At 45.1% G+C, this 27686-nt stretch overlaps 1 protein-coding gene across 1 annotated transcript in view; it reads left to right on the top strand.

Moving 5' to 3' along the window:
• Positions 1–27686, top strand: part of CC2D2B (coiled-coil and C2 domain containing 2B) — a 227789-nt gene that overhangs the window by 48595 nt on the left and 151508 nt on the right. Inside the window, 2 exon segments of the mRNA XM_030204963.1 lie at positions 10935–11082; positions 19574–19725. Of these exon segments, the coding sequence (XP_030060823.1) occupies positions 10935–11082; positions 19574–19725 (300 nt within the window).

Here is a 27686-nt window from a genome sequence, read left to right as displayed (position 1 = left end):
TAATTGTAAATTATAAACACACCCATCATTGTAATTATAATCAATTGCAAATTGTAAGCCACTTTGAACCTCCTTACATGTGAATCATCTCCTTTCTCTATGAAACATGTACTGCCATGCTTTTCAGGTTACTAAAGAACCCCAGACCAATTTGCTGATCATTTTCTACATAAGATCAAAGACATCAGGCCCTCAATTATTTCTTGTACCAGTTCTGACTTATCAGTCTCTGCTGGTATACAACTGCCTAAATCTCCTTCTATGAGTGAGGTACTTTGGACATATTTCTTCATTATTCAGTTGACTTCACTGGGGAAAATGGATGACTACCATGAAATTTATGACATCCCTAACGATCTACTTTCTTCTAAATTGATTAAACAGTTTTTGGAACTTCAGTGGTCTCCTGTAGTCTTACCACAGGATCTATAACTCTTCTATGGAAGATTAGATTAGATCGTTTATGTGCCACTATTCTGTGATACAACCAAAGTGGTTTACATATTAGAAACAGATACTTTCTCTTTCCCTAGTGGGCTCACAATCTAAGTTTTTATACCTGGGGCAATGGAGGGATAAGTGATTTGCACAGGGTCACAAGGAGCCACAGTGGGAATCAGTCCGGTTCTGTCATGTCCCCTACCTCAACGCAAGTGGCGTCCTCGGGCTGCGCAGGGTCTCGTCGACACGCACACTTGACTGGCATAGCCCTGAGCCATGTGTGTGTGGTTCTTCTCTGGCTGCAGGCTCCTTGATTGCTTTGCTTCCATGTACCTGGCTCTGCTCTCTCTCTGCCTGGCTTCCAGGCTCCTTGATTGCTTTGCTTCCACCCACCTGGGTCTGCTCTTCCTCTGCCTCGCTTCCCTTGCTTCTCTCCTATTTGTCTTCCGGTTTCTCCTTCCTCTGCTCTTGTCCTATGGCTGTGCCACTTCTCCCTGCTGATGTCAGATGCCAACACTTTATTAGCTGAACTCTTCCTAGACTCCTTGCTTCGGCTTCTACTTTGGTAGGTGTTACTTGCTCAGTAGTGTGCTTCTCCTTTACTTTGTTCTTCGTTACTGACTCTGCCTGTACCTGGATTACTCTCGTGTCTGCTGCCTGCCTACTGACTCTGCCTGTACCTGGATTGCTCTCGTGTCTGCTGCCTGCCTACTGACTCTGCCTGTACCTGGATTACTCTTGTGTCTGCTGCCTGCCTACTGACCTTGCCTGTACCTGGATTACTCTCGTGTCTGCTGCCTGCCTACTGACTCTGCCTGTACCTGGATTACTTTTATGTCTGCTTCCTGCCTACCGACCTTGCCTGTACCTGGATTACTCTTGTGTCTGCTGCCTGCCTACTGACTCTGCCTGTACCTGGATTACTCTCTTGACCTGCTGCCTGCCTACTGACTCTGCCTGTACCTGGATCACTCTCTTGCCTGTTGCCTGTCTGGTTGTCACGTTCATTGCCCCGCTTCCTGATCCATCTCGTAAGCCCTGCAGGCCGCCCGCACCTAGGGGCTCAACCTCTGGGGAACGGCGGTCAGCGCAGATGAAACCCGGGGTTGTCTGGCCGCCAAGCAGAACCTGGTCCGAGTACCGGGCTTGGCAGCACTCTACTTGGTACAAGAACTCACAGGTCTGACAGGTTCTCAGCCAGGTAGTTATCTTCGTTAGGTTTAAGAAACAAACTCTGGATCCCTTCTTTTGCTCTAATTATCAACCAGTCTCCAGCCTACCAGTGATCATTATTGAGAAATAGTTGCTTTATCTGATTTTTTTTAAAAATGTCAATGCAATCTAGCCTTGTCAATTTGATTTCAGGTCAGATCAGAGTGCAGAACTAGCACTGCTGGGACTAAAGCCCTTATCAGCGTTCTGATAGTGGTACTAACTATTGTTGCTCTTCTTAGATTTATGCTCAGCTTTTGATGTAATAGATCATGCTCTTCTCTTAGAGATTGCAAGATGTAGGCATCAATGGTACTGTGTATAATTGGTTATCTTCCTACCTTTCAGATAGCTCCTTCTAAATTTTCTGGAATGATAGTAGATCCATCTCACAGTTTTCAACTGTGGGTTACTGCAGGGATGTATCCTTGGTCCCATTCTTTTAAAACATTCCTTTCATCCTTAGCTGCTCTGATCCAATCCCTAGGTCTTATTCCCTTCATCTGCATTGACAACATGTAGCTCTTGGTTCCTTTTGACAGCTCATGCTTATCTCATATTCAGAGAATCAATATCAACCTTTCTATGGTAGTAAAGAAGCTATAAACACATAAGCGGAAGTTGAACTCAGTTAAAACTGAGGCTCTGATATTCAAGGATTCTAATTTTTGCACTTCCTACAGGTCTATTTATTTATTTAGATTTTGCTCACACCTTTTTCAGTAGTAGCTCAAGGTGAGTTACATTCAGGTACTCTGGATATTTCTCTGTCCCAGGAGGGCTCACAAGTTTGTACATGAGGCAATGGAGGGTTAAGTGACTAGCCCAAGATCACAAGGAGCAGTAGTGGGATTTGAACTGGCCACCTCTGGATTGCAAGACCAATGCTCTAACCACTAGGCCACTTCTCCACTCCTAAGTCTATGAATTGAAGATTTGTCTTATTAATTTTTAGGATAAGACCCGTATTCTAGGGGGCTGATATTCAAAGCTTCTCATTGCCTAAGTGGGGATATTCAGCGGCATTTAACTGGAGAGTGCTACTGAATATCCTCACAGACCGCTGAAACAAAAAGTGGGCAAGTCAGTGGCGGCACTGAGGATGAGCCCCAGGTTTTGCGGGTGCCAGCACTCGCATAGCTAAGCAGCATAATTTAGGACAGCTCAAAAGCCGCTTAGCTATGCAGGTGCCGGCTCTGAATATCAGGCTGGCACCAGCATAACTTTTTTTTCTTTAAAAAAAAAAAAAAGCCCCAACTGTATGCTCTTTCCTTCCACCAGCTTGTGGCAGCCATTTTAGAAAGGTGCCGCAAGGAGCAGGAGAGAGGGGGTTGTGCTCCTGCTCCCAACAATAATGCTGGATCACCAGATAGGCCTGGGGGGAGGGCCCACCTGCATGGCTGGTGGTGGGGGGGAGGCCTTTAAAAATAAAAACAAAAACAAAGTTATGCGGACCTAGCCCGATGTTCAGCCTGAATATCAGCTGGACCCACATAAGTTCCGGCGCCTAGCCCACCCAAAATTATCCCCCAATATTCAGTGCCGGTGCCCGGACATGGCCCAGCACTGAATATTGGGGGTTAATTTAGCTGGCGACAATCAGCATTTAGTAAAATGCTTAATATTGGGGGGTAGATTATCCCCTAATATTGAGTGCTGGGCCATGTCTAGGCGACGGTACTGAATATCCAGGGCTAACTGAAGGAGCCCTGGTTACCTCCACTTATGTGGGTCCTGGCCGATATTCAGTTGAGGCCCGCATAAAACAGTTAAGCAGATTCCAGCTAAATATTACTGAGACCGCATAACTTAAAAAAAATTTTTTTTTAGCTCTTCGATCCCCTGAAAAAGCTCTCCCTCTTTTTTCACCCATCCCCCACTCCACAAGTCATAAACCCCCTCCCACCCCCTGGAACAACTCCCTGACCCCCCTCCATCTCAGTAGGTCCACAGGCCTATCTCTCACTCGCTCCTGCCCCTTGCCGCCTTGACCTCTTGCAGCAGCTCATAGTAGTACCTTGAGGCTCTCATAGGTCTGACTTCCACTAATCTTGAACAAAATAAGATTATTATTCTTATATCATTAGACCTCTCCACAGCATTTATCTTGTAGATCATTCTATTCTTCTTCAATGTCTTGCTGACCTTGGCATTTCGGTACTGCTCATCACTGGTTTCAGGACTACCTCTGGGACCACCATTTCTTAGTTCACTGGAATAATTCCAAAGTTGCCAGGTGGGCGGTTTTACCGCCTAATTGGGCGGTTTTTCGCCAGCGGCGGCGGGAAAATTTCGCCGGTCGCGGGATGCGGTTTTTTGGGCGGTTTTCCCGTCGCTGCTGTGCGAGTTTGGCGGTTTTTTCCGGGGCTTCTATTGGTCCAATTCGGTCCAATAGAAGCTTTTCCGGGGCTTCTATTGGTCCAAATTGGACCAATAGAAGCCTTTCAGGGGCGGGGTAACATCAGGGATGACGTGGGAGGCGGGCTAGTGACACGGGAGGCGGGGTTAGTGACGCGGGGGGCAGGGTTAGGTGTTGCGGGGGCGGGGTTGGTGACGTGGGGGGCGGGGTTCGGTGACGCGGGGGGCGGGGTTCGGTGACGCGGGAGACAGGGATTGGCTACGGGTGGTTTTTGGGCGGGTTTACGGCTCGTTTGGGGCTGGGAAAATTTTTCCCAGCTGGCAACCCTGAATAATTCTTCATCAGCCCCTTTTCACCTATCTTGTGATGTTCCACAAGGCTCATTACTTGCTCCCACTCTTTTCAATATTTTCATGGCTCCCTTTTTAACACTAATTCAATCTTTAGATCTTGTTGCCTATATATATGTGGATGATATACAAATTGTTGCTACCCTTGATAATTGTGAGCATGTTTCTATTTTTGAACTGGGCGGTGTTACGTGATGTGCGCCCCCAGCGTATAACGGCTTGCGAAATGGTTTCGCATGGGTCGGAACATGGGCATTTTTAATTAGACCTGAAATAAAAGCGACCAGAGTAAGGGGGAAGTCGTCTTTAGACCCATTAGCGATTTTGTGGAGTTAGAGCTTGGCGAGATCGTTGTTGGGACAGAAAGCTGAATTGTTGTTTGCAGAGAAAGCTGAGAGTTTGTTGAGTACCTGCTACCTTTGTGTGCTGTGGTCGGAACGTTTTCAGCCTCACCTGCCTCATTTGTGTTTTACCTTTTCACCTTTCCCTATCTACCCCCCAAACCCAGACACCACTACTCCTTCCTCTATCTCCCCCATCCCCTCCCCCTATCCCTCTCCATTCACTGCCCCTAAGTTCATATTTCATTCCCTTACCTGTTTGTAGTCTCTGTTTGTCTCTTTGTCCTGTGTACTGCTGCACCCTGTTTGTGAAGACTGCTTGGAGAGTGATTGGCTAGAGGGTGTGGCAGGAGTGCTTGCAGTGTGGCTCTGCTGTGTGTGACCGCATTGTTTGTCGGTTGAGGGAGAGTGAGTGTCAGCTTCTGTTTGTTGCTGCTGTGTTTCACCAAGTTGGTAGGAGAGGTGAGCACTAGTGTGACTGCATTGCACTTGTAGTGTGGGGAAATGGAGGCACTAAATGCACAGGTGGCTTACATGTTGGAGGAAGAGGGGAGGTACCGCAAATCACTATTCATTACAGACCATTACACAGCATAGCCGCCGAGAGGGGGGGCAGGGGGGACAAAATTCCCTAGGCCCGCGCCTCCAAGGGGGGCCCGGCGCCGCAGTTCCACCCGCTCTCCGTCGTCAACCGTCTGCCCCTGCATTGAAATCGCAGTCTCACCTCTGTGAAAGCAGTGCTGCAGGGAGCAGAACACCTCCCTTCGGCCCTCCTTCCCTCCTTGTGTCCTGCCCTTGTGGAAGTTACGTCAGACAAGGGCGGGACACAGGGAGGGAGGGAGGGCCGAAGGGAGGTGTTCTGCTGCCTGCAGCGCTGCATTCACGGAGGTGAGACTACGATTTCAATGCAGGGGGCAGACGGTTGACGACGGAGAGCAGGTGGGACTGCGGCGCCAGGCCCCCCTTGGAGGCCCGGGCCTGGGGAATTTTGTCCCCCCTGCCCCCCCTCTCGGCGGCTATGCTGTGTTATGGTCTGTAATGAATAGTGATTTGCATTGCTTGTGGTGTTCTCCTCCCCCTTTTCCCTACTGAGGAGCACCACACTGTCCCCCACTTGTGCAAAACAGAGTGTAGTCCAGCACAACAGATACCACATCTTCCTAATGGTGAACCTATCTGAGCCCTCAGGCTGTGCTGATGTGTCAAGGGACCCAATGCCATGGATCCCCTCCTGGGGCAAGAGCCCATGAATGATGCGCTCAATGGGGGTGAAGTTAGCGGTGTCATCTACTGGGGGGTTGGCACCAGCCTTCCTCCTGACATCTTGCCTCAGCCGGCGCCACTTTCATTTGCAGTCTTCCACATCCCTGCCACAGTGGAAGATTGCATTGAGCCAGTCCCTTACTGCTTCCCATTCTTGCTGCTTTATTGTAGCAGCTAGTCTCTGGCCCGTGGGAGCAAACAGATGCATGTGCCTCCTCTGTATTTCTTGAACCAACAGTTCAATTTCAGGGTCGGTGAAATTACCCTTGCGGGTGGGTGCTTGCTTTGGTGCCATTGTACCAATGTGATGCAAAGAATTGAAAATACAGAGAAGGGCGCTTAAATATACTCTCAGGGACGCCCATGTGAGAATGAGATGGGCGTTTCTGAGATGGTCGGCCTAATTTCGATTATTGACAAAATCCCTAAATGCCCTCAGCCACTTCGCCGATTTGGCCGCCCTAATTTCAATTATAGGTAGGGAACTATGGGTGGCCCCAGCTGCTTTGTGTTTTGGGCACCCTTATTTCAATTATGGGTGATAATGATAAATGTCCCCAGCTGCTCTTCTCATTTGGAAGTTTGCATTCCCTTTATTGGCGCCTCTTTAAAACGGCTTTCCCTGTGCTTGCACTTTAGAGGTTTTTTTTTTTTAATGGGGTGGTAATTCCAAGCGTTTTAGGTGTCAGTTATAGTAAACCTTGTTTTTGCCACTGTATGCTTTTGTATACCTGTTTGATTTGGGTTTTTTTTGTTGTGATGTCATCTGCTGTGGGGTTGGCGCCAGCCTTCCTCCTGACATCACCGCCACCTCCGTTTGCAGTCTTCCACATTCCTGCCACAGTGGAAGACTGATTGAGCCGGTCTCTTACTGCCTCCCTTTCTCTCTGTTTCGTTGTAGCAGCTAGCCTCTGGCCCGTGGGAGCAAATAGATGCATGTGCCTCCTCTGCAGTTCCTGAACCAGCAGATCAATTTCAGGGTTGCTGAAATTACCCTTGCCGGTGGGTGGTTGCTTTGGTGCCATTGTACCACAAGTTCAAGGTAAGCTCATACATCTCAGCCACCTCTTCCCTTTCTGCTACGTAGGTGCTAAACAAACACTTCTTGCATCTTGCAGGACAGCTGGTCAAGAGGATTGCAAGAGACAGCAGTGGACTGTAATACGCTGGACTCTGAGAGCCATGATTGTTTCTACCCAATTCATTGTACAGATGTCTTGTTCTCTGTTGGACACATTCAGTTGTGGCTGCCTGTGGGGTGGGGGAGGGGAAGAGGCCCTGAGAATGGATTTGTGCATCCCTCATGGTCAAGGGTTCCCCATTCTCTGTATGTTCTCTGCATTCAAATCTTATCTCTATTTTCACCAGGTTCACGGGTATCCACAGCTGGTAGTTTTTCGCCTGCTTTGCACCTCATTTGTCTCCCCGCTAGGTTCCATCTTTCTTTATGTGGTGAACCCAAGTCCCCTTTTATGAAGTGCCCACCCATTCTCAAGGTTGTTGGGGAGGGGGGAAGCATATATGCACTGAATGTTTTTTCCACATTATTCAACGCAATCCTACAATCCTCCATAGTTCTGGAACAACATTTCTAAATTCTATTCTGTAAACTATTTTCAAGGTGGCCACAGATGCGTGCCTACCATGGCCTTGAGCCCTTAAGTCATAGTGAGGGAGAGGGGTTCTGGTTACAGTTCCTATTCAAAATTACCTGCAGGTGCCTTATATAATTCCCCTAGCCTGTGCCCTTCTGTACCTGATGTATTATATTGCAATTGTGATGAAGTAAACATCCATCTAATGCTTTTACCGTTGTTTTCCCTTTTCTCCTCAGCACTATATACCATTGCTCATACCTTCATTGTGAAAAGATGACCCAGCTGTTCGTAGCTCCTTCCTGGCCCTCACCAATGTGGTTTGGTTGTGGGTAAGGGTGTCTGGTGATCAGAGAGCAAACATCGCCTATGTGCTACCCATGGTTATCTCCAAGTTTCTACTTGGCAGATCACTAGTGCTAGACAACATACCTATTATTTACACAACTCTGTGCTGTGGGGCTCTATGGTAAGGGGGGAGAGGCTGAATGGGCATTTATGTTCCTCAACAGACATGCTCAACCAGCCTCCCCCCTTACCATACAGCCATGTAGTTTGGAATGAACAGGTGGCCTTCTGTATGGCCACACGTATCACACAAATATACCAAAGTTTCTCTGTCACAGGTCACCTGTCATGTAACCCAGATTCCTGCCTCCTCTCACATCAACCCCAGCATTTGATAATAACACATATGTAGTGCACAAAGTACACACAGACCCTGGTCAGTGCCAAAACTGTAACATTGTATTATAACTATATACAATAAAAAACTATTCACAATCCCCCCCCAACATTCTCCCCCCCAAAACAATCTCCCCTCCCCTATCCCTCCCTCTTCAAATGCCGCCATAGCAGCTCCATTACCAGCAGCACGAGCCTGCTGTGGGTCTCCTGCCGCTCCCCCACAGAGTGCCGCAGTGCTGCCACCTCCTGCGGCAACTGGTTGACTACAGCAACCAGATGCTGCAGGAGTTGCAGTACTGCGGCACTATAGTCTGTAGCTGCTGGTGTGGGTGGAGCTGGTGGTGTTGCTGGGGCTGGTGGGTGCTCCTCCCCCTCCAGAGGAGGCATATCTATCCATGCCTCAGCCTCGGCCTCCTCCTCCTCGGCCTCCACCTCCTCAGCCTCCTCCTGCCGCTGCTGCCGCCCTGTGTATGTAACAGGATTGTCTTTGAGATCAACACATCCAACATGGCTTGCATAGTGTAGGAGCTGGCTGGACTGAGGCAGGGATGGGGAAAGGTGTGGTGAGCCCTGGGCTATACCCATGGGGTGTGAGATGCATGAGATGACATGACAGGGAACCTGGATGCTGGTCTGACACAGAGTACACAGGCAGACCACACTCATTGCTCAGCAGCATGTTTGCATTATGATTTGTGACTATGGTTGGCTGACCATTTTGGGTTTGTTTTTTTTTGGGGGGTGGGGGGGTGGGAAGCACATAACTTTAATATGAGGCAATGACATCCACTAAGAGTAGGACCTCAGGCAGGAATACCATGAAACAGGATCCACCCCAGAAAGGGGGATACAAAAGTGAGGCATGTCATCTCATTCATCTCAGAGGAGGTTAGTTGGAAGTTGCAGCCACACTCATGGGAGGGTAGCTGCAACCGCAGGCCTTGATCTGGGACAGAGGTGTTATGACTTACTAGTTGCCTATTAGCCACATGGAAACTTATATTGTACAGGACATTTGCATTATTAAATAAATACATTTACAAATGAGTACAGGTGCCCTGTTTATATTACTTACATCGAGCCCTGAGGCGCTGTCTCACTGCCCTGATCATGTCAGGGCTCTCTCTTTTGGTTTGGTGGAACCTCCGCCGGAGGGACTCGAAGTCCCTCCGAATGCCAAATCTTCTGCAAGATATAAGTTTGTACACCAGGAGTCAGGGGATGGCCCTTCTTGCCTTCAGCACACAAACTCGCAACACTGATTGGGGGGGGGGCATTACATTGGTACAGATGATGTCATTGAGGTGGACATGAGGACAGAGAGTACCGTTTGTGTGCAGTATTGTAGGGATGTGGGAATGTTTTTGCTTTCTAGTACATAGATTCGATTAATGAATGTGCATGTGCACATATCACTGATTACCCTTGAATGCAGACTACAGTTTGTGCTTACATTGCTGAGGGAGCTCTAATAAGTGTAGCTACAGGAGGGGACCCTGATAGCCCAGGAGGGGGGGGGGGGGGTGAGCAAACACTTACCTCTCCAACCTATCCCTTATCTCACCCCAGGCTTGGTTGGAGAGAGTCCTGGGGGGCAGGTGGTGGTGGTGCCTAAACAGAATTCTTCTGTGCTTTAAGCACAGGTGCACTAGGCACAGAGTCTCCTGCTCGCTAAAATTTGGTTCTCCCTGGAGTGCCATGTTTCTTAGTGAATAACCGTTGGAAAGCGTGCATCGCCTTATATGGACACCCATGCGTGATGACCGTCTTTACATGTACAGCTCCATATATGGACGACCATCCCATATATGGACAGGTCAGTACGTGCAAGTCTTGGCATCTATAATGGCTCCACACATGGATGGCCGTGACGCATGGACGTTCATGGACTGTTGTCACGCCTGCGGGGCCTGTGTGCGGAGTTTTCCTTATATGCATCATTATCAAGTGTGTGAACTTCATATATACACAATAAAATATGTATGTTCCTTATATTTCCCATAGCTGCATGTTCTGCAAGTACAGTGCATGTAGTTGTGGGCATCCAGGTATGGGGAAATATAAGGAACATTGAGAAGTATAAAGTACAATAACAAGGACGGGTTTCTCAAATAACTGCCGTATTTTTTGTATACTTTGGGTGTCCCTGATTTGGGTGTTTTCAACTGCGATAATGGAATGTCTAAGGGCGTCCTTTTTCCTATACTTTGGGCGCCCCTGATTTGGGCGTTTTCAGCTGCGATAATGGAATGTCTAAGGGCACCCATATTATTTTTTGATTATACCTGCCTGATCTTGGCCAGCTTCGTGAGGCCGCCCAAATTCAGATTTGGACAACCTTTCGATTATGCTCCTCCTCGTTACTTAATGCACTGTAAATGCACAAACATACCACACTTTAGTAAAAGAGCCCTATTGTGGTAAAACTTGTTAATTTTAATGTCACTACATTATGCTTCATGGTGTTATATCTTATCAATCTCCTGATATATATAGCAATAAATATAAATCATGATTACTAATATGAAATACCTTCCCCTTGAAATGATGATACTACTATATAATGCTAGGGACATCTCTATATTTTCTATAGAATACTTTAGAGGCCCTTTTACTAAACGTTTTCTCATCTATTTTTTTCGCTATGGCAAAAAATACTTTAATATATGTATTGTTTAAATTTAAGACTGGTCAAGGTTAATGAACATGAAGAGGAAGAATATAAGAAGGAGGTCACAGCGAAACTTACTGATTCAGCAAAGGAGCTCAGGGAAGACTCCTATGAGAATATAGAACCTTTTGATTCAGTCTTGGTAAACTGGAAGAAAAAAGAGGTATTTAAATATAGCCTTCATTGATTAATATACTTTTTGTAAGAAAGTTATCTACAAATCTATTCATACTGCAGGCTTTTCTTATCAAAGCACTAAGAAATGGATTTTATTACCTAAACATCTTAGATTCCTAGTAGGCTATGAGGCATATTTTCAAAGCACTTAGCCTTCCAAAGTTCCATAGGTTTCTATGGAACTTTGGAAGGCTAAGTGCTTTGAAAATGTGCCTCTCCATATGTCCTTCTGCAAAATGCTGAAAAACCATTCTTGATGAGTACTGCTTTTAATAATGACAAAATATGATTCAACTGCTAACATAGTAACATAGTAAATGACGGCAGATAAAGACCTGTACGGTTCATCCAGTCTGCCCAACAAGATAAACTCACTTTACACAGTATGTGATACTTTATATGTATACCCGAGTTTGATTTGTCCTTGCCATTCTCAGGGCACAGACCATAGAAGTCTGCCCAGCACATTTCTTGTACTAAAAGTTTTGAAGCTAATGTTGAAGCCCCTTAAAATTTATACTCAAGCCCATCCATATCTATTCAGTCATGATCAGGGTGTAGACCGTAGAAGTCTGCCCAGCACTGGTTTTGCTTCCCAATTACCGACGTTGCCATCTAATCTTCGCTAAGTTTTCATGGATCTATTCCTTCTAAACAGGATTCCTTTGTGTTTATCCCATGCGTGTTTGAATTCCATTACCGTTTTCATCTCCACCACCTCCCGCCGGGAGGGCATTCCATGTATCTACCACCCACTCTATGAAAAAATACTTCCTGACATTACTCCTGAGTCTGCCCTCCTTCAACTTCAATTCATGTTGTCTAGTTCTACCACCTTCCAGTCTCTGGAAAAGGTTTGTTTGCGGATTAATACCTTTCAAATATTTGAACGTCAGTATCATGTCACCCCTGTTTCTCCTTTCCTCCAAGGTATACATGTTCAGGTTGGCAAGTCTCTCCTCGTACAGTTTGCAATGCAAATCCCATACCATTTTTGCATTACCACTTACAGTCTTTGTACATCTTTAGCAAGATATGGCCTCCAAATCTGAACACAACACTCCAAGTGGGGCCTCACCAACGATTTGTAGAGGGGCATCAATACCTCCTAATGATATTATCTATCTTCAATGCTTCTCTGATAGTAATAATCTATGTCTTTTGGCGTGATTTAATAATCTATGCTTACTGTTAACGTAACCATTTATTGTTAGTCAATGCTGTTTATTGCTTGTTAGCCAAACTGAACCTGAGCCAGTTTGGGATGATGTGGAGTATAAATAAATAATATTGCCACAATTTTGTGACACCCAGACAAACCATAGAGGCTATTAGTTCCAGGCTGACAAGAGATTGGTTTTCTACAGTTGACAAATTAATTATCTGCTGAGCTGGGCAAGAAAATGTGTTTTAAAAGAAGAGAGAGAGCACAAACGACAAGAGAAATGCAAGTTTACCAAAGAGAACAGACTGGAAGAGGAAAACAGTTTGCTGGGGAAAATGTAAATTGTTATAAATTGCTTTTTCATGAGAATAAATAATTTAAAAAGAAAGAGGAAACTTCACAGAGTGGATATAGAGGACAGGCTTCCAGATAAGATACAGCAAATGAGATCTCTTTTACTTAGCTTGTGAGCCTACTATGGACTGAGAAAGTGCCTGCATATAATAATTTTAAATTGCTTTGATTGTACCACAGAAAGGTAGTATATCAAATCCCATTACGCTTACCCTTAATAAGTCAGACAGCCAAATCATCTAGTTTTATCCCTACTGGCCAACCTCCGAATTTTTAATGGAGAAGTCCCCAAATCAGTCAAACGTTGATCAAGAATGTCTGAAATGTCCATATCGTAATTTTCTGATGACGATGACTCTGCCTTGCTTTTGACCATGGAAACATATTTCGTTTTACACTTGGAACACATTTTTTGGCCTGGCTTCACATGTTTTCAATTTTTTCAAATCATTGGACATGGCTAGATCGACTTTCAACAGTCCATGTTTAACTATGTGATTTTGTTTGTCGAATGGGTTGCAGCACGACTTTTGCTTCATTTCGTACTTTTCCAAATACATTGCTTTGTGATGCAGGCAGATTTGGTCATCGTCTGTGAACTCAACCTCCACTCGCCGAGTAATGAGCATTTTTTCATTGGCGGACAAGCTGTACACATAATGCAGCCCAATTTTTTTCCAACAACGCAAATGAGCAAAGTAGGATTGTCAGTTGACTCTTTGACATTCATTTTTCGCATATTAAGCAAAATCGCAATAATTAATAATATAAAGTAATTGTATTAAATTAATGCGAATCTGAAAAAGAGAAGTTATAAAGATTCTTATGTTATGACAGAAACATACAACTACACTTGCACAGTACAGAATCCTATAGCCGAAACATGCTAATGTGCGTTATCAATAAGGTACTTACAGAATATTTAACCAATGTAGAAGCACCGCTAGTAGACTTACAGATTCATATAGCATGCAAAAAATGAATTATACACTTTAAACTTCAGCAGAAATGGAAAGAAAATAACACAATATAGAAAAATGCATGTTGAAGTATATGACATTGCGATAGCAACGTCCTCAACTTTGTTCCTATTTCTAGGGCCTTATATGCCAGTGATGAAAAACCAACCCTACTTTTTAAAGGAGTTTAAAGTCGCAGGAGGAATGTGAACGATTACAGGAGGACCTTGCGAGACTGGGAGAATGGGCGTGCAAGTGGCAGATGAAGTTCAATGTTGACAAGTGCAAAGTGATGCATGTGGGTAAGAGGAACCCGAATTATAGCTACGTCTTGCAAGGTTCCGCGTTAGGAGTTACGGATCAAGAAAGGGATCTGGGTGTCGTCGTCGATGATACGCTGAAACCTTCTGCTCAGTGTGCTGCTGCAGCTAGGAAAGCGAATAGAATGTTGGGTGTTATTAAGAAGGGTATGGAGTCCAGGTGTGCGGATGTTATAATGCCGTTGTATCGCTCCATGGTGCGACCGCACCTGGAGTATTGTGTTCAGTACTGGTCTCCGTATCTCAAAAAAGATATAGTAGAATTGGAAAAGGTACAGCGAAGGGCGACGAAAATGATAGTGGGGATGGGACGACTTTCCTATGAAGAGAGGCTGAGAAGGCTAGGGCTTTTCAGCTTGGAGAAGAGACGGCTGAGGGGAGATATGATAGAAGTGTATAAAATAATGAGTGGAATGGATCGGGTGGATGTGAAGCGACTGTTCACGCTATCCAAAAATACTAGGACTAGAGGGCATGAGTTGAAGCTACAGTGTGGTAAATTTAAAACGAATCGGAGAAAATTTTTCTTCACCCAACGTGTAATTAGACTCTGGAATTCATTGCCGGAGAACGTGGTACGGGCGGTTAGCTTGACGGAGTTTAAAAAGGGGTTAGATAGATTCCTAAAGGACAAGTCCATAGACCGCTATTAAATGGACTGGAAAAATTCCTCATTTTTAGGTATAACTTGTCTGGAATGTTTTTACGTTTGGGGAGCGTGCCAGGTGCCCTTGACCTGGATTGGCCACTGTCGGTGACAGGATGCTGGGCTAGATGGACCTTTGGTCTTTCTCAGTATGGCACTACTTATGTACTTATGTACTTATATGCTCTTTCTAATGAAAAAGAAGGTCTTTTTTTGTAAAAGTGGGCTAAAAATACCCTATTTTTGGCGTTTTTGCAAAAATCATCAACTTTACACTCAATTTGTGAACTAATGGAAAATATTAGGAGAATAAAATTTTATATTCAAAAACCTTGTGTTGATAAGTTGTTGTGTGCAAAGGTTCACGTTTATCACACCTTTAATTCCAGAGATATAAAAAACCAAACTTTACAATTTTTTCGAGCCACAAATTTTTCGGACCAAGTTTGCTCCAAATTTTCTTCATGGAAATCGCTCTTGAAGATTTTTTTATTATTTTGTTTAATAGAGCCCAAAAAGTTGTACAAGATAGCCAAGTTTTGTTTCTCTCAATAAAATATTGCCGGAGATACAGTGTCTCAAAGTTGCCGAAATCTCGGAGTCATACCATAGAAGGCTGCAGTATGGGGTCAAACAGATTACTATAACTCAGCAAGTATTACATCGGCGAACGTAAAACTTTATTAATGTTCCTTGGGGACATGTATGAATGTTCACAAATTTCATCAAAATCCGTGATGGTCGAGCAGGGACCACCAGACCACTTGACATGGAATGACCCCAAAGTAAAGCAAACAGAAGCTGGTATTGTCTGGACACAGCTATAAACTACAAAACAAAAATCAAAATAGTGTTTGACTTAACCCTTTGACTGTTCCACAGAAAGGCAGTATATCAATGCATTACCCTTACTGTTTATTTGCAGAAGAAATCCTATATGTGCTTTGGGACAGGAGATTTGTTTTATTTAAATGATCAACTTATAAGCAGTGGCAAGGTTATTTGGGGGAGGGGGGGTTAAAGACAAATCATCATGTTTTCCAGAAGCTGAAAGATTTGTATTAGGTCCTGATGGAAGTGCATGATAAACTTATAGCCTACATTTACTAAAAAGTACTATAATGTTAGCATGTGCTAACATACAGTAATGAATGTTATTTATGGCAAGTCCCATAATATGCAAAGAGAACAAATTTTTTTTTTGTTACATTTGTACCCCGTGCTTTCCCACTCATGGCAGGCTCAATGCGGCTTACATGGGGCAATGGAGGGTTAAGTGACTTGCCCAGAGTTGCAAGGAGCTGCCTGTGCTGGGAATTGAACTCAGTTCCTCAGTTCCCCAGGACCAAAGTCCACCACCCTAACCACTAGGCCACTCCTCCACTCCACTATTAACAATGCTTCTTTAGAGCCAGAAGTGGTCTCAGAGGATGGAAGAAGGCTGGATGTGACCATAAAAATGGAAGTAAGGTTGAGGGTCAAAACTCCAGTCTGGACAGTCTGACCACGGTGATGAGTAAATTAATGAGGAATATTTAGTCATACCTTTAGGCAGGGCCTACCTAGCAGATGCTCACTTGTGCACAATTCAAATTTTGAACATGTAGATAGTCTCAGCAAACACATGCTCTGCACAGTCCTTTCCAAGGTTACTGGGCCACATGGTGACTATGGTAGCTGTGATCCCCGTGGTATAATTTGCAAACATCCATTACAGTGGAACCAGCACAGACATCAAAAGGGTGTCCATAACATCATAGATCAAATGATCCTTGAGATGGCAGGACCCAAACAACCTTGGCATGGGTGCCCCATTTTGTCAAACACTGTTTGATGTAATCCTCATAACCAGTGCATTTTTTATAGCAAATAAGGTGCCAGTACTCAAATGCTAGGCCACCCTACCGGGGTGGGGTGATCACTGAGGAACTCACACCACAATAGCCAGGGCCCCTGCAACCAGTCACAGAATTTATGACAAGACAGAATTGGTGTGTAGAGCCTGAGCTCTTTAATTAAAACTTGGGGCCCATGGGTCAATTTTGGCAGACAATGGAAAAGGTGCCGGTACTCAGTACCCCCAAAGTACCCCTTCAAAAAAAAGCCCTGTTCATAACAGATGCATCACCATTGGGCTGGGAAGCTCAATGTTTACAATTTAAAACTCAGGGACAGAGAGCCAATTCCACATAATTGTCTAGGAACTTTGAGCTATGTGCTGTACAGACATTGAAAGACTGGGTCTGGGGAAGGTATCTTGATATACACCCACAATCAAGTTACAATGTTCTACATAAAGAAAATGGTGCAGGATCTCATACTCTTTGTAAAGGGGACTGTTGAATTTGGGACCTAGTACAACTGAAGGTACACCTACAGGCTACATATTTGCTGGGAGAACAGAATCAGCAGGCAGACAACCTCAACTGGAAGTTGCAGCTGTACAAGTGGCGCCTTGTAGAAAATGCATGTTCTTAAGTGGGCCTACAGAATCCGAAGTCAAAAATATCCTTGTCTCTGGTAACATAAAATACAAAATAGCAGAAACCACTTAAGTAGTGGGTTATATCTTAGGGTACTCTAAAAAATCTTATGAAGTTCACTATTGGCTAGCTGTGACACTGAAATATTATAATAGTTTTTGTTTAGGTAGCTATAGTCCTGGTTTCTGCTATTTTGTGTTCTTAAGTGGGAGCATCCTTATGTAGACCTCTTTGCAACAGAAAGCAACACAAAATGCGAAAAATTCTGCTCTAGGATCTCATCATCCAGTAGCTTGGTGGTGGATACCTTATGTATGCCTTTCTGCCCATACTACCAATCTCCAGGCTCATCCAGAAGATTTTGCAAGCCAGGGCAAACATTATCTCCCTTATTCTATAAACTGTGTACATAGTTAAAGAATACCGTCACATATCTTTGTAACTTCATTGGTTAATTGGCCCTTAATTTGTGCTTATCTAATACTAAGTACCAATAATTGGCATTAACTACCACTAATTGGTCTGACCCAGTATGCATACATGAAGGCACCTGTTCTATAAACTTAGCCCCAGATTCTGTATAGGCCATCCAATGTTAGATGCCCAAATTTGGATGCATATCCTAGATCTGCGCATAAACCAATTATAAGAACATAAGAATAGCCATACTGGGTCAGACCAATGGTCCATCTAGCCAAGTATCCTGTTTCCAACAGTGCCCAATTCAGGTCACAAGTACCTGGCAGAAACCCAAAATAGTAGCAACATTCCATAATACAAATCGCAGGGGCAAGCAGTTGCTTCCCATGTCTGTCTCAATAGCAGACTATGCACTTTTCCTCCAGGAATTTGTCCAAACCTTTTTTAAACCCAGACACAGTAAATGCTGTTATCACATACTCCGGCAAAAAGTTCCAGAGTTTAACTATTCATTGAGTGAAAAAATATTTCCTCCTATTTGTTTTAAAAGTTTTATCATGTAACTTTCTTGAGTGTCCCCTAGTCTTTGTACTTTTGGAATGAGTAAAAAATCGATTTACTTCTACACCTCTCAGGATTTTGTAGACCTCAATCATGTCTCCCCTCATCCAACTCTTTCCAACTCTTTCCAAGCTTAAGAGCCCTAGCCTCTTTAGTCTTTCCTCATATGAAAGGAGTTCCATCCCCTTTATCATTTTGGTCGCTCTTCTTTGAACCTTTTCTTATTCCGCTATATCTTTTTTGTGATACGGTGACTAGAACTGAAAGCAGTACTCAAGAGGCAGACACACCATGGAGCAATACAAAGGCATTATAGTATTTTCAGTCTTATTCACCATCCCTTTTCTAATAATTCCTAGCATCCTGTTTGCTTTTTTGGCTGCTGCAGCACAATGAGCAGCAGATTTCAGCGTATTATCTACAATGACACCTAAATCTTTATCTTGAGTGCTGACCCTCAAGGTGGACCCTAGTATCAGGTAACTACGGTTCGGGTTATTCTTTCCAGTGTGCATCACCTTGCATTTGTCCACATTAAATTTCATGTGCTATTTGGACGCCCAGTCTTCCAATTTCCTAAGGTCTTCCTGTAATGTTTCACAGTCCGCGTGTGTTTTAATAACCTTGAATAGTTTTGTATCATCTGCAAGTTTAATCACCTCATTTGTCTTTCTGATTTCCATATTATTTATAAATATGTTAAATAGATCCCTGTGGCACTCCACTGTTCACCCTCCTCCATTGAGAGAAATGACCATTTAACCCTACCGTCTGTTTTCTATCCAATAACCAATTCCTAATCCACACCAGAACCGTGCCTCCTATCCCATGACTCTTTCATTTTCTCAGGAGTCTCTCATGAGGAACTTTATCAAAAGCTGTCTGAAAATCTAGATACACTACTGGGCTCATTTTCGAAAGAGAAGGACGTCCATCTTTTGACATAAATCGGAAGATGGACGTCCTTCTCCCAGAGATGTCCAAATCGGTATAATGGAAACCCAATTTTGGACGTCTCTAACTGCAGTCCGTCACAAGGACGTCCAAATTACAAGGGGGCATGATGGAGGCATAGCAAAGGCGGGACTTGGGCGCGCCTAACACTTGGATTTCTTTGACCCATAATCGAAAAAAGCAAGGATGTCCCTGACAAACACTTGGACGTTTTCACCCGGACATGTTTCCTTACGAATAAGGGAATTGGGCTTGATATACTGCCTTTCTGTGTTTTTTTTTGTAACTACATTCAAAGCAGTTTATATAATATATACAGGTACTTATTTGTACCTGGGGCAATGGAGGGTTAAGTGACTTGCCCAGAGTCACAAGGAGCTGCAGTGAGAATTGAACCCAGTTCCCCAGGATCAGTGTCCGCTGCACTAACCACTGAGGAGACTGAATGTTAATTGATTTGCCTAAGCTCACCTTCTTCTGGCCTGGGAATTGAGCTAAGATCCCCATATGGTAGTGCAGAGTACTTACTTCTGAGCCACCAGTTTGGCCTCAAATATACAAAATTAAAACTTGTAAAGATGCTGCATTGATTTTTTTTTTGCTTCTAATTTTCAGGAGAATCAATACTCACTATCAACTGGCATGCTTGACAAACAAGAAATGAAAGGGACTGTAAGAGAACAAAGTCACATGCAACAAAGATATCCAGTCTTCATTCCATGGCTTACTATGACAGCAGAAGTATCTCCACTTCATAAATGCCCTTTGTAAGTTTTATATATTGTATATAATTATTCTGACAACCAAATAAAAAATAAAGCTTGTGAGGAATGGTATCATAGTAGATGACAGCAAATAACAACTGATTGGTCTATCAGTGTGCCTGGTAAGAAGGTTAGGGTTGGTACTACCATGTTGTGCAAGTAATCCCCCTATGACTTCTAGAACAGTGGCATAGCTATGAGTAGACCTGGTGGGTACAGGCCCACCCATTCTTAGCTCATGCTCACCCAGCGGTGGCGCCTCACTCTCCTCTGTCCCTCTCCACCAAGTAAAGTTGGCCAAATGCTTGTCAGGGACGCCCTTCTTTTTTCCATTATCGGCCGAGGACAGCCATCTGTTAACCACACCCCTGTCCCGCCTTCGGTACACTGGCAACATGCCCCCTTGAACTTTGGGCATCCCCGCGACGGAAAGCAGTTGAGGGTGGCCAAAATCGGCTTTCGATTATGCCGATTTGGCTGGCCTTGAGAAAAGGACGCCCATCACCCGATTTGTGTCGGAAGATGGCCGCCCTTCTCTTTCGAAAATGAGCTGGATAGTAACATAGTAAATGACGGCAGATAAAGACCTGTACGGTCCATCCAGTCTGCCCAACAAGATAAACTCAATTTACATGGTATGCCATACTTTATATGTATACCCGAGTTTGCTTTGTCCTTGCCATTCTCAGGCCATAGACCGTAGAAGTCTGCTCAGCACTGTTTTGTACTAAAAGTTCTGAAGCTAACGTCGAAGCCCCTTAAAATTTACACTCCAGCCCATCCATATTTATTCAGTCACGATCAGGGCACAGACCGTAGAAGTCTGCCCAGCACTGGTTTTGCTTCCCAATTACCGGTGTTGCACCCAATCTCTGCTAAGATTCCGTGGATCCATTCCTTCTAAAAAGGATTCCTTTGTGTTTATCCCACGCATGTTTGAATTCCGTTACAGTTTTCATCTCCACCACCTCTCGTGGGAGGGCATTCTATGTATCCACCACCCTCTCCATGAAAAAAATACTTCCTGACATTACTCCTGAGTCTGCCCCCCTTCAACCTCAATTCGTGTCCTCTAGTTCTACCTCCTTCTCGTCTCTGGAAAAGGTTTGTTTGCGGATTAATACCTTTCAAATAATTTGAACGTTTGTATTATGTCACCCCTGTTTCTCCTTTCCTCCAAGGCATACATGTTCAGGTCGGCAAGTCTCTCCTCGTACAGTTTGCAATGCAAATCCCATACTATTTTTGCAGCACCACTTCCAGTGTTTTTACATCTTTAGCAAGATATGGCCTCCAAAACTGAACACAACACTTCAAGTGTGGTCTCACCAACGACTTGTAGAAGGGCTTCAACACCTGCTTTCTTCTTCTGGTTATACCCCTCTCTATGCAGCCTAGCATCCTTCTGGCCGTGGCCGCTGCCTTGTCGCATTGTTTCTTAACCTTCAGATCCTCGGACACCAACACCCCAAAGTCTCTCTCCTGAATCAAGCTTACTAATCTCTCTCCTCCTATCAGGCATCTCTCTTTTGGGTTTCTGCACTCCAAGTGCATCACTTAGCAGTAAATTTTAACTCATTTCACAATTCATAAGAATTTCACAATGGTTCAATTCTTAACCATTTATTACATACCTTTTAAATTATTTTAAATGTTTTAGTTAAATTTATAAAGTGCTCAGTGTATATTCTGTTTGTAACAGAGCCAGCATATAGCACAACAATTTTCATACCATCATAGCACTGGACCCTACCTGTCCTGTCTACTAAAGCAACTGAATTTAACTTGATATTATTACCAGTCACTGTCCATTTAACATGGAAGAGTCTGAAACGGATAAATGGTGGCCTTGCCAAATTTCCTTTACAATACCTACTTGCCCCATCAATGACCGATTGTGTTTAGCTCACCGATCCAAGTACTGGGACATGATTCAGATAAGAGGGCAATAATTTAAGTGGAAAAGCTCAGACCTTTCTGCAGAAACTAAGATAACCAGAGAATTTAGGTGGCCTTTAGCCCACTGGAAGGAAATTGATCTTCAGTAGGTTACAATAGACTATCTGGCAAATTTAAAGTTGAGAGCTTCTGGCTTAAAACCTGAAACTAAGATCAATATGACTACCCTGAAATCCCTCAACTCTCAGAATTGGCAAAGAAAACAAAGGTTTTGTAATATGAAGTATATCATCTGCAAATTACAATATTTAAAAAATCTGGACTGTTCCACCTCACCTTAAAATATCAGGGTTATACCTGATCTTATAAGCCAGGGGCTCCAAGAACAGAGCAAAAAGTAGGAGGCAATGAAGACAACCTTGCCTTGTGCCGTTCTGCAGCAGAAAAATACAACACTGGCCTCCTTTTAGTTAGAGTAACACAAGAGCTAGAAACAGTAATATTGAAACTCGATAGTCTTTCATTTTATATATAATATATATAATATTCCAGATCATTTATACAGGTCCTGGGATACTCATGTATATATATAATGAAACAACCTACTGCCAGATAGTCTGTTGTAACCTACTGAAGATCAATTTCCTTCCAGTGGGCTAAAGGCCACCTAAATTCTCTGGTTAGCTTAGTTTCTGCAGAAAGGTCTGAGCTTTTCCATATATATATATATATATATATATATATATATATATATATATATATATATATATATATATATATATATATATACATATATACATATATATATACATATATACATATATATATATATATATTGTAAACAAGGCTCCTACTGGCTAAGTCCGTGAAGCCTCCTCACCACCAGCACCGAGCTCTCTGTTTTCCACTTTATGTGTTTCTTCTTCTTTCTTGGGCCTGTTTTTGGGATTGGCAACCCAACCCCCTTTTCTTCAACAGCTCCTCGGCTGTTTTAAACCCAGTCCAATTACAGCCAGGGTTCTCTCAGCACAGCTCAATAAAGTCAGGCTGTTTCTAACACAGTCCAATTACAGCCAGGCTTCTCTCAGCACAGTTCAATGGAGCTAGGCTGTTTCAAACACAGTCCAAGTACAGCCAGGCTTCTCTCCGCACAGCTCAATAAAGTCAGGCTGTTTCTAACACAGTCCAATTACAGCCAGGCTTCTCTCAGCACAGTTCAATGGAGCTAGGCTGTTTCAAACACAGTCCAAGTACAGCCAGGCTTCTCTCCGCACAGCTCAATAAAGTCAGGCTGTTTCTAACACAGTCCAATTACAGCCAGGCTTCTCTCAGCACAGTTCAATGGAGCTAGGCTGTTTCAAACACAGTCCAAGTACAGCCAGGCTTCTCTCAGTACAGCTCAATAAAGTCAGCCTGTTTCTAACACAGTCCAATTACAGCCAGGCTTCTCTCAGCACAGTTCAATGGAGCTAGGCTGTTTCAAACACAGTCCAAGTACAGCCAGGCTTCTCTCAGCACAGTTCAATGGAGCTAGGCTGTTTCAAACACAGTCCAAGTACAGCCAGGCTTCTCTCAGTACAGCTCAATAAAGTCAGGCTTTGCGCGGGCTCAAAGCCTTGGGTCCCACCCTCTAGGTCAGTCTCTATTCTCCTGACCTCCTCCCGCTCTGACCCAGGCCTCTCCCCTATACCTCCAGTGCTGGCTGAGCCATAGCCAAGAGCTCCATGGGTTCGTCTAAGACCAGCTCAGCCTCCTCCTGCTCCATCGCCTCCGGTTCATTCTCTTCTCCTCTTCCTTCAGTAGCCCAGTCCATTTTCTCCTCCCCCCACCCCTTTTCCAGCTGATTACACTTTTCTTCATTAACTCTGCTAGGCTGCTTTTCCTTCTCCTGCCACCGGTTCCACCACCTCCTCCACCAGGTGGGAGAATCAGCTTTTCCTTTTCCCTGGCGGCCCTCTTCTGGAGCTCCTTGGTTCTGCACCCTACTTCTCCTCCCCCGGAGCTCTCCTGTGGCCTTCTGGGAGTTGTAGTTTCCCATCTTTATGTCCCTTTTGGGCAAAACCTGAGCATCCCTAGGGTCTTCCCTTCTACCCTCCGGCTCTCTTTTCTCCGGTGGGTAGCTGGGGTCCCTCTTCCTTTCGGCATATTCCTTACATACCCCCTCCCTTAAGCTTTTACTCCCCAATTCTTCCCCCTTTTCTTCCTTATCCTCGCCTACCCGGGATATGGCATCCACATTTCCCAAACATCTCCCCGGCTGATGCTCCACTGTGTATTGGAAGGGTTGTAGTGCTAAATACCACCGCATTAGCCTTCCATTGTTATTTTTCATTAAATTTAGCCACTTCAGTGGGGCATGGTCCGTTACTAGCTTAAATTTCCTCCCTTCGAGATAGACCGTACACTCTTGTATTGCCCACCTAATAGCTAAACATTCCTTCTCTATGGTGGAGTAATGGTTTTCATGAGGTAGGAGTTTACGGCTTAGATACAGCACGGGATGTTCTGCCCCTTCATGTTCCTGAGACAGCACTGCCCCTAGCCCCCTCCCCGACGCATCCGTTTGTAGGATAAAGGGTTTTTCGAAATCCACGGCCTTCAACACCGGTTCATGGCACAGGGCCTGCTGCATCTGCTCTAACGCTCGCAACTCCGCCTCCCCCCACCTCAGTTGGTCCGGGCTCTTACCCCTCAACATGTCTGTTAAGGGCGTAGCCATTACAGAAAAGTGCGGGATGAATCTCCTGTAATACCCCACCATCCCCAGGAACCTACGCAATTGTTTTTTCCGATTGGGTCGGGGAAAGTCTTGGATGCTTTTAACTTTATTCAGTAAGGGTCGCACCTCCCCCCGGCCTACATTATACCCCAAATACTTCACCCTATACTGGGCAAAGTAACATTTCTTCGGGTTAAGGGTAAGTCCAGCCTCCCTAAACGATTGCAGCACTGCCCCTACCTGTTTCAAATGATTGTTCCAGTCCTCACTGTGTACTACCACATCATCCATATAGGCCGCGGCATATGTCTGATGTGGTCTGAGGACTTGGTCCAGCAATCGTTGGCAGCTCGCCGCCGCCGAATTTAGGCCAAAGGGCAGCCTTTTGAATTGGTACAAGCCTATAGGGGTACTAAAAGCTGTCTTTGCTTGGGCTCCGGGGGAAAGGGGAATCTGCCAGTACCCTTTTGTTAAATCTAAAGTGGTAAGATACTGGGCTGACCCCAACCTGTCTACCAACTCTTCAATATAAGGCATAGGATAGGCATCAGCTTGAGAGATAGTATTAAGCTGACGGAAATCAATACAAAATCTCCACTCCCCTTCAGGTTTTGGTACTAACACCACTGGGCTGGACCAGGGACTATGGGATTCCTCAATTACCCCAAAGTCCAACATTTCCTGCACTTGTTTAATGACTTCCCTCCTTTTCATTGGTGAGAGTCTATAGGGCCTTTGCCTTACTATCTTACCCCGTTCAGTTACAATGTCATGCTCTACTAGGTGGGTACTCCCCGGGCATGCTGTCAAAACATCTTTAAAGCGCTCTAAGAGCCTTCCTATCTCTTTTTGCTGCCCCTGGGGTAACCGGGGGTTAACTCCGGGCTCGCAGGGTTGAAAATCTCTCTTATTTGAGGCCCTAACTCCTCTCCTTCCTTTTCGTCCCCCCGCGTTTGAAACCCTACCCTCGCTACCCAAGGTTTCATAAGATTAACGTGAAACGTCTGGACCCGACCCCTCTCATTCGCCACCTCATACGTGAGGGGACCGAGTCTCCTCTTCACCACCCAGGGTCCCTTCCATCTTGAGGCGAACCTATGGGGATCTTCCGAGATTAAGATGAGGACCCTATCCCCGGCGGCAAACTCCCTGTCCCGAGTCCCTCTATCGTAATATCCCTTTTGTTGTTCTTGGCTCCGTTCTAGACGGTCCTGGGCATACTCCTTCATCCTACCCACTCTGCCCCTTAGATCCTGCAAATATGCGCCCACGGACTGCTCGCTGGTTTCCGGAGGTACCCAGTGTTCCTGTACAATATCTAATATACCCCTGGGTCTTCTGCCAAACATTAACTCATACGGTGAAACTCCTAAGGAGTCTTGCACCTTCTCCCGGTATGCATAGAGCACAAAGGGTAAAAGTTGGTCCCACCCGGTCCTATCCTCCCCTAAGGCTTTTTTTAGCATCCCCTTTAAGGTCCTGTTAAAGCGTTCCACCATCCCATTGGTTTGGGGATGGTAAGCTGCCGTACGTACATGTTTTATCCCAAAGGCCTCCCATACTTGTCTTAAGGTATGGGACATAAAGTTGGAACCCCGGTCTGTCAAAACTTCTTGGGGAAAACCTACCTCACAAAAATTTTTTATGAGTTCCCAGGCAATACCCTTGGCCGAAATGTTCCTTAAGGGCAGGGCCCATGGATACCTGGTGGCCATGTCCATAACTACTAACACATAGAGATACCCTCTCTGGGACCTTGTTACTGGCCCCACAATATCCATGGCTATTCTCCTCACCGGTTGTTCTACCCGTGGCAGCGGCTTTAATGGGGCTTTAGGAGGGCATCTGTCTGATACCTTCTGACATCTGGGGCAGGACTTGCAGTATTTTTCCACCTCCCCATATATGCCCGGCCAATAAAACCTCGCCAATATTTGGGTCAGGGTGGCCTGGGAGCCCTTATGTCCGCTCAGAGGATGGTCGTGGGCCAGCCTTACCACCAGCGGACGAAAAGCTCGGGGTACCACCAGCTGTTTCCCTCCGCCCGAGTGCTCCCAATTTGGCACCTTTCTATATAGGATGTTCCCTTCTATCAGGAACCCCGGAGCTACCTGGCCTTCTCCCTGGCGCGCCCTTTCCCAGGCATACTCTAAGGTAGGGTCCGTGGCCTGCTCCCTATGAAATTGGGGAAACTGCTCCCTCAATTCTTCCGGGGCCACCGGCAGGTAACTCTCCCTCTGTGCCCGCTGAAGAGCCTCCCTTCTACCCTTCTGCTCCTTTTTTTTCACGGCTTTCCTTTTTTTTTCCCGGCCCGGTTCGCCCAATACCTCCCCCTGAAAAGGAAAACCCCCCCCTATTCCCTCTGTCTCTTCGTCTACCTCGCGGTGAGCCTGGGCCCTGGTAGTGACCAACACTTTTCTCTCCCCCATACACTCTATAAAAGGTGGCCAATCCCTCCCTAAAATCATCTCATGCGGCAATCTGGGTAGAACGGCCATGGCCAGCTCTAGCTCTCCGGTGGGCCCCTGTAAGTTGACCCGCTGGAGTGCATAACGGGTCCTGGCCCCATGAATATATTGGATAGACACCCCTCCATCATAGGTCTCCCTGCCCGGGGCCCTCCTCTTTCTTATCTGTTGCCACAGCCTCCGGGAGATCATGGATTGGTCGGCCCCAGAGTCTAACATGGCGGTGATGGGTACTCCCTCCACCTTAACTTGAGTTAGGTACCTGGGCCTAACTCCTTTTTCTACCTGAGAGATCCACCCCTCCCGCCACTGGCAATCCTTTTTGAAATGGCCTACCTTACATAAGTACATAAGTAGTGCCATACTGGGAAAGACCAAAGGTCCATCTAGCCCAGCATCCTGTCACCGACAGTGGCCAATCCAGGTCAAGGGCACCTGGCACGCTCCCCAAACGTAAAAACATTCCAGACAAGTTATACCTAAAAATGCGGAATTTTCCAAGTCCATTTAATAGCGGTCTATGGACTTGTCCTTTAGGAATCTATCTAACCCCTTTTTAAACTCCGTCAAGCTAACCGCCCGTACCACGTTCTCCGGCAACGAATTCCAGAGTCTAATTACACGTTGGGTGAAGAAAAAGTTTCTCCGATTCGTTTTAAATTTACCACACTGTAGCTTCAACTCATGCCCTCTAGTCCTAGTATTTTTGGATAGCGTGAACAGTCGCTTCACATCCACCCGATCCATTCCACTCATTATTTTATACACTTCTATCATATCTCCCCTCAGCCGTCTCTTCTCCAAGCTGAAAAGCCCTAGCCTTCTCAGCCTCTCTTCATAGGAAAGTCGTCCCATCCCCACTATCATTTTCGTCGCCC

Source organism: Microcaecilia unicolor, chromosome 5, assembly GCF_901765095.1.
Source record: "Microcaecilia unicolor chromosome 5, aMicUni1.1, whole genome shotgun sequence".
NCBI classification, from domain to species: Eukaryota; Metazoa; Chordata; class Amphibia; order Gymnophiona; family Siphonopidae; genus Microcaecilia; species Microcaecilia unicolor.
Note: the sequence above shows the minus strand (reverse complement) of the source record. Positions and strands in the feature narration are given on the sequence as shown.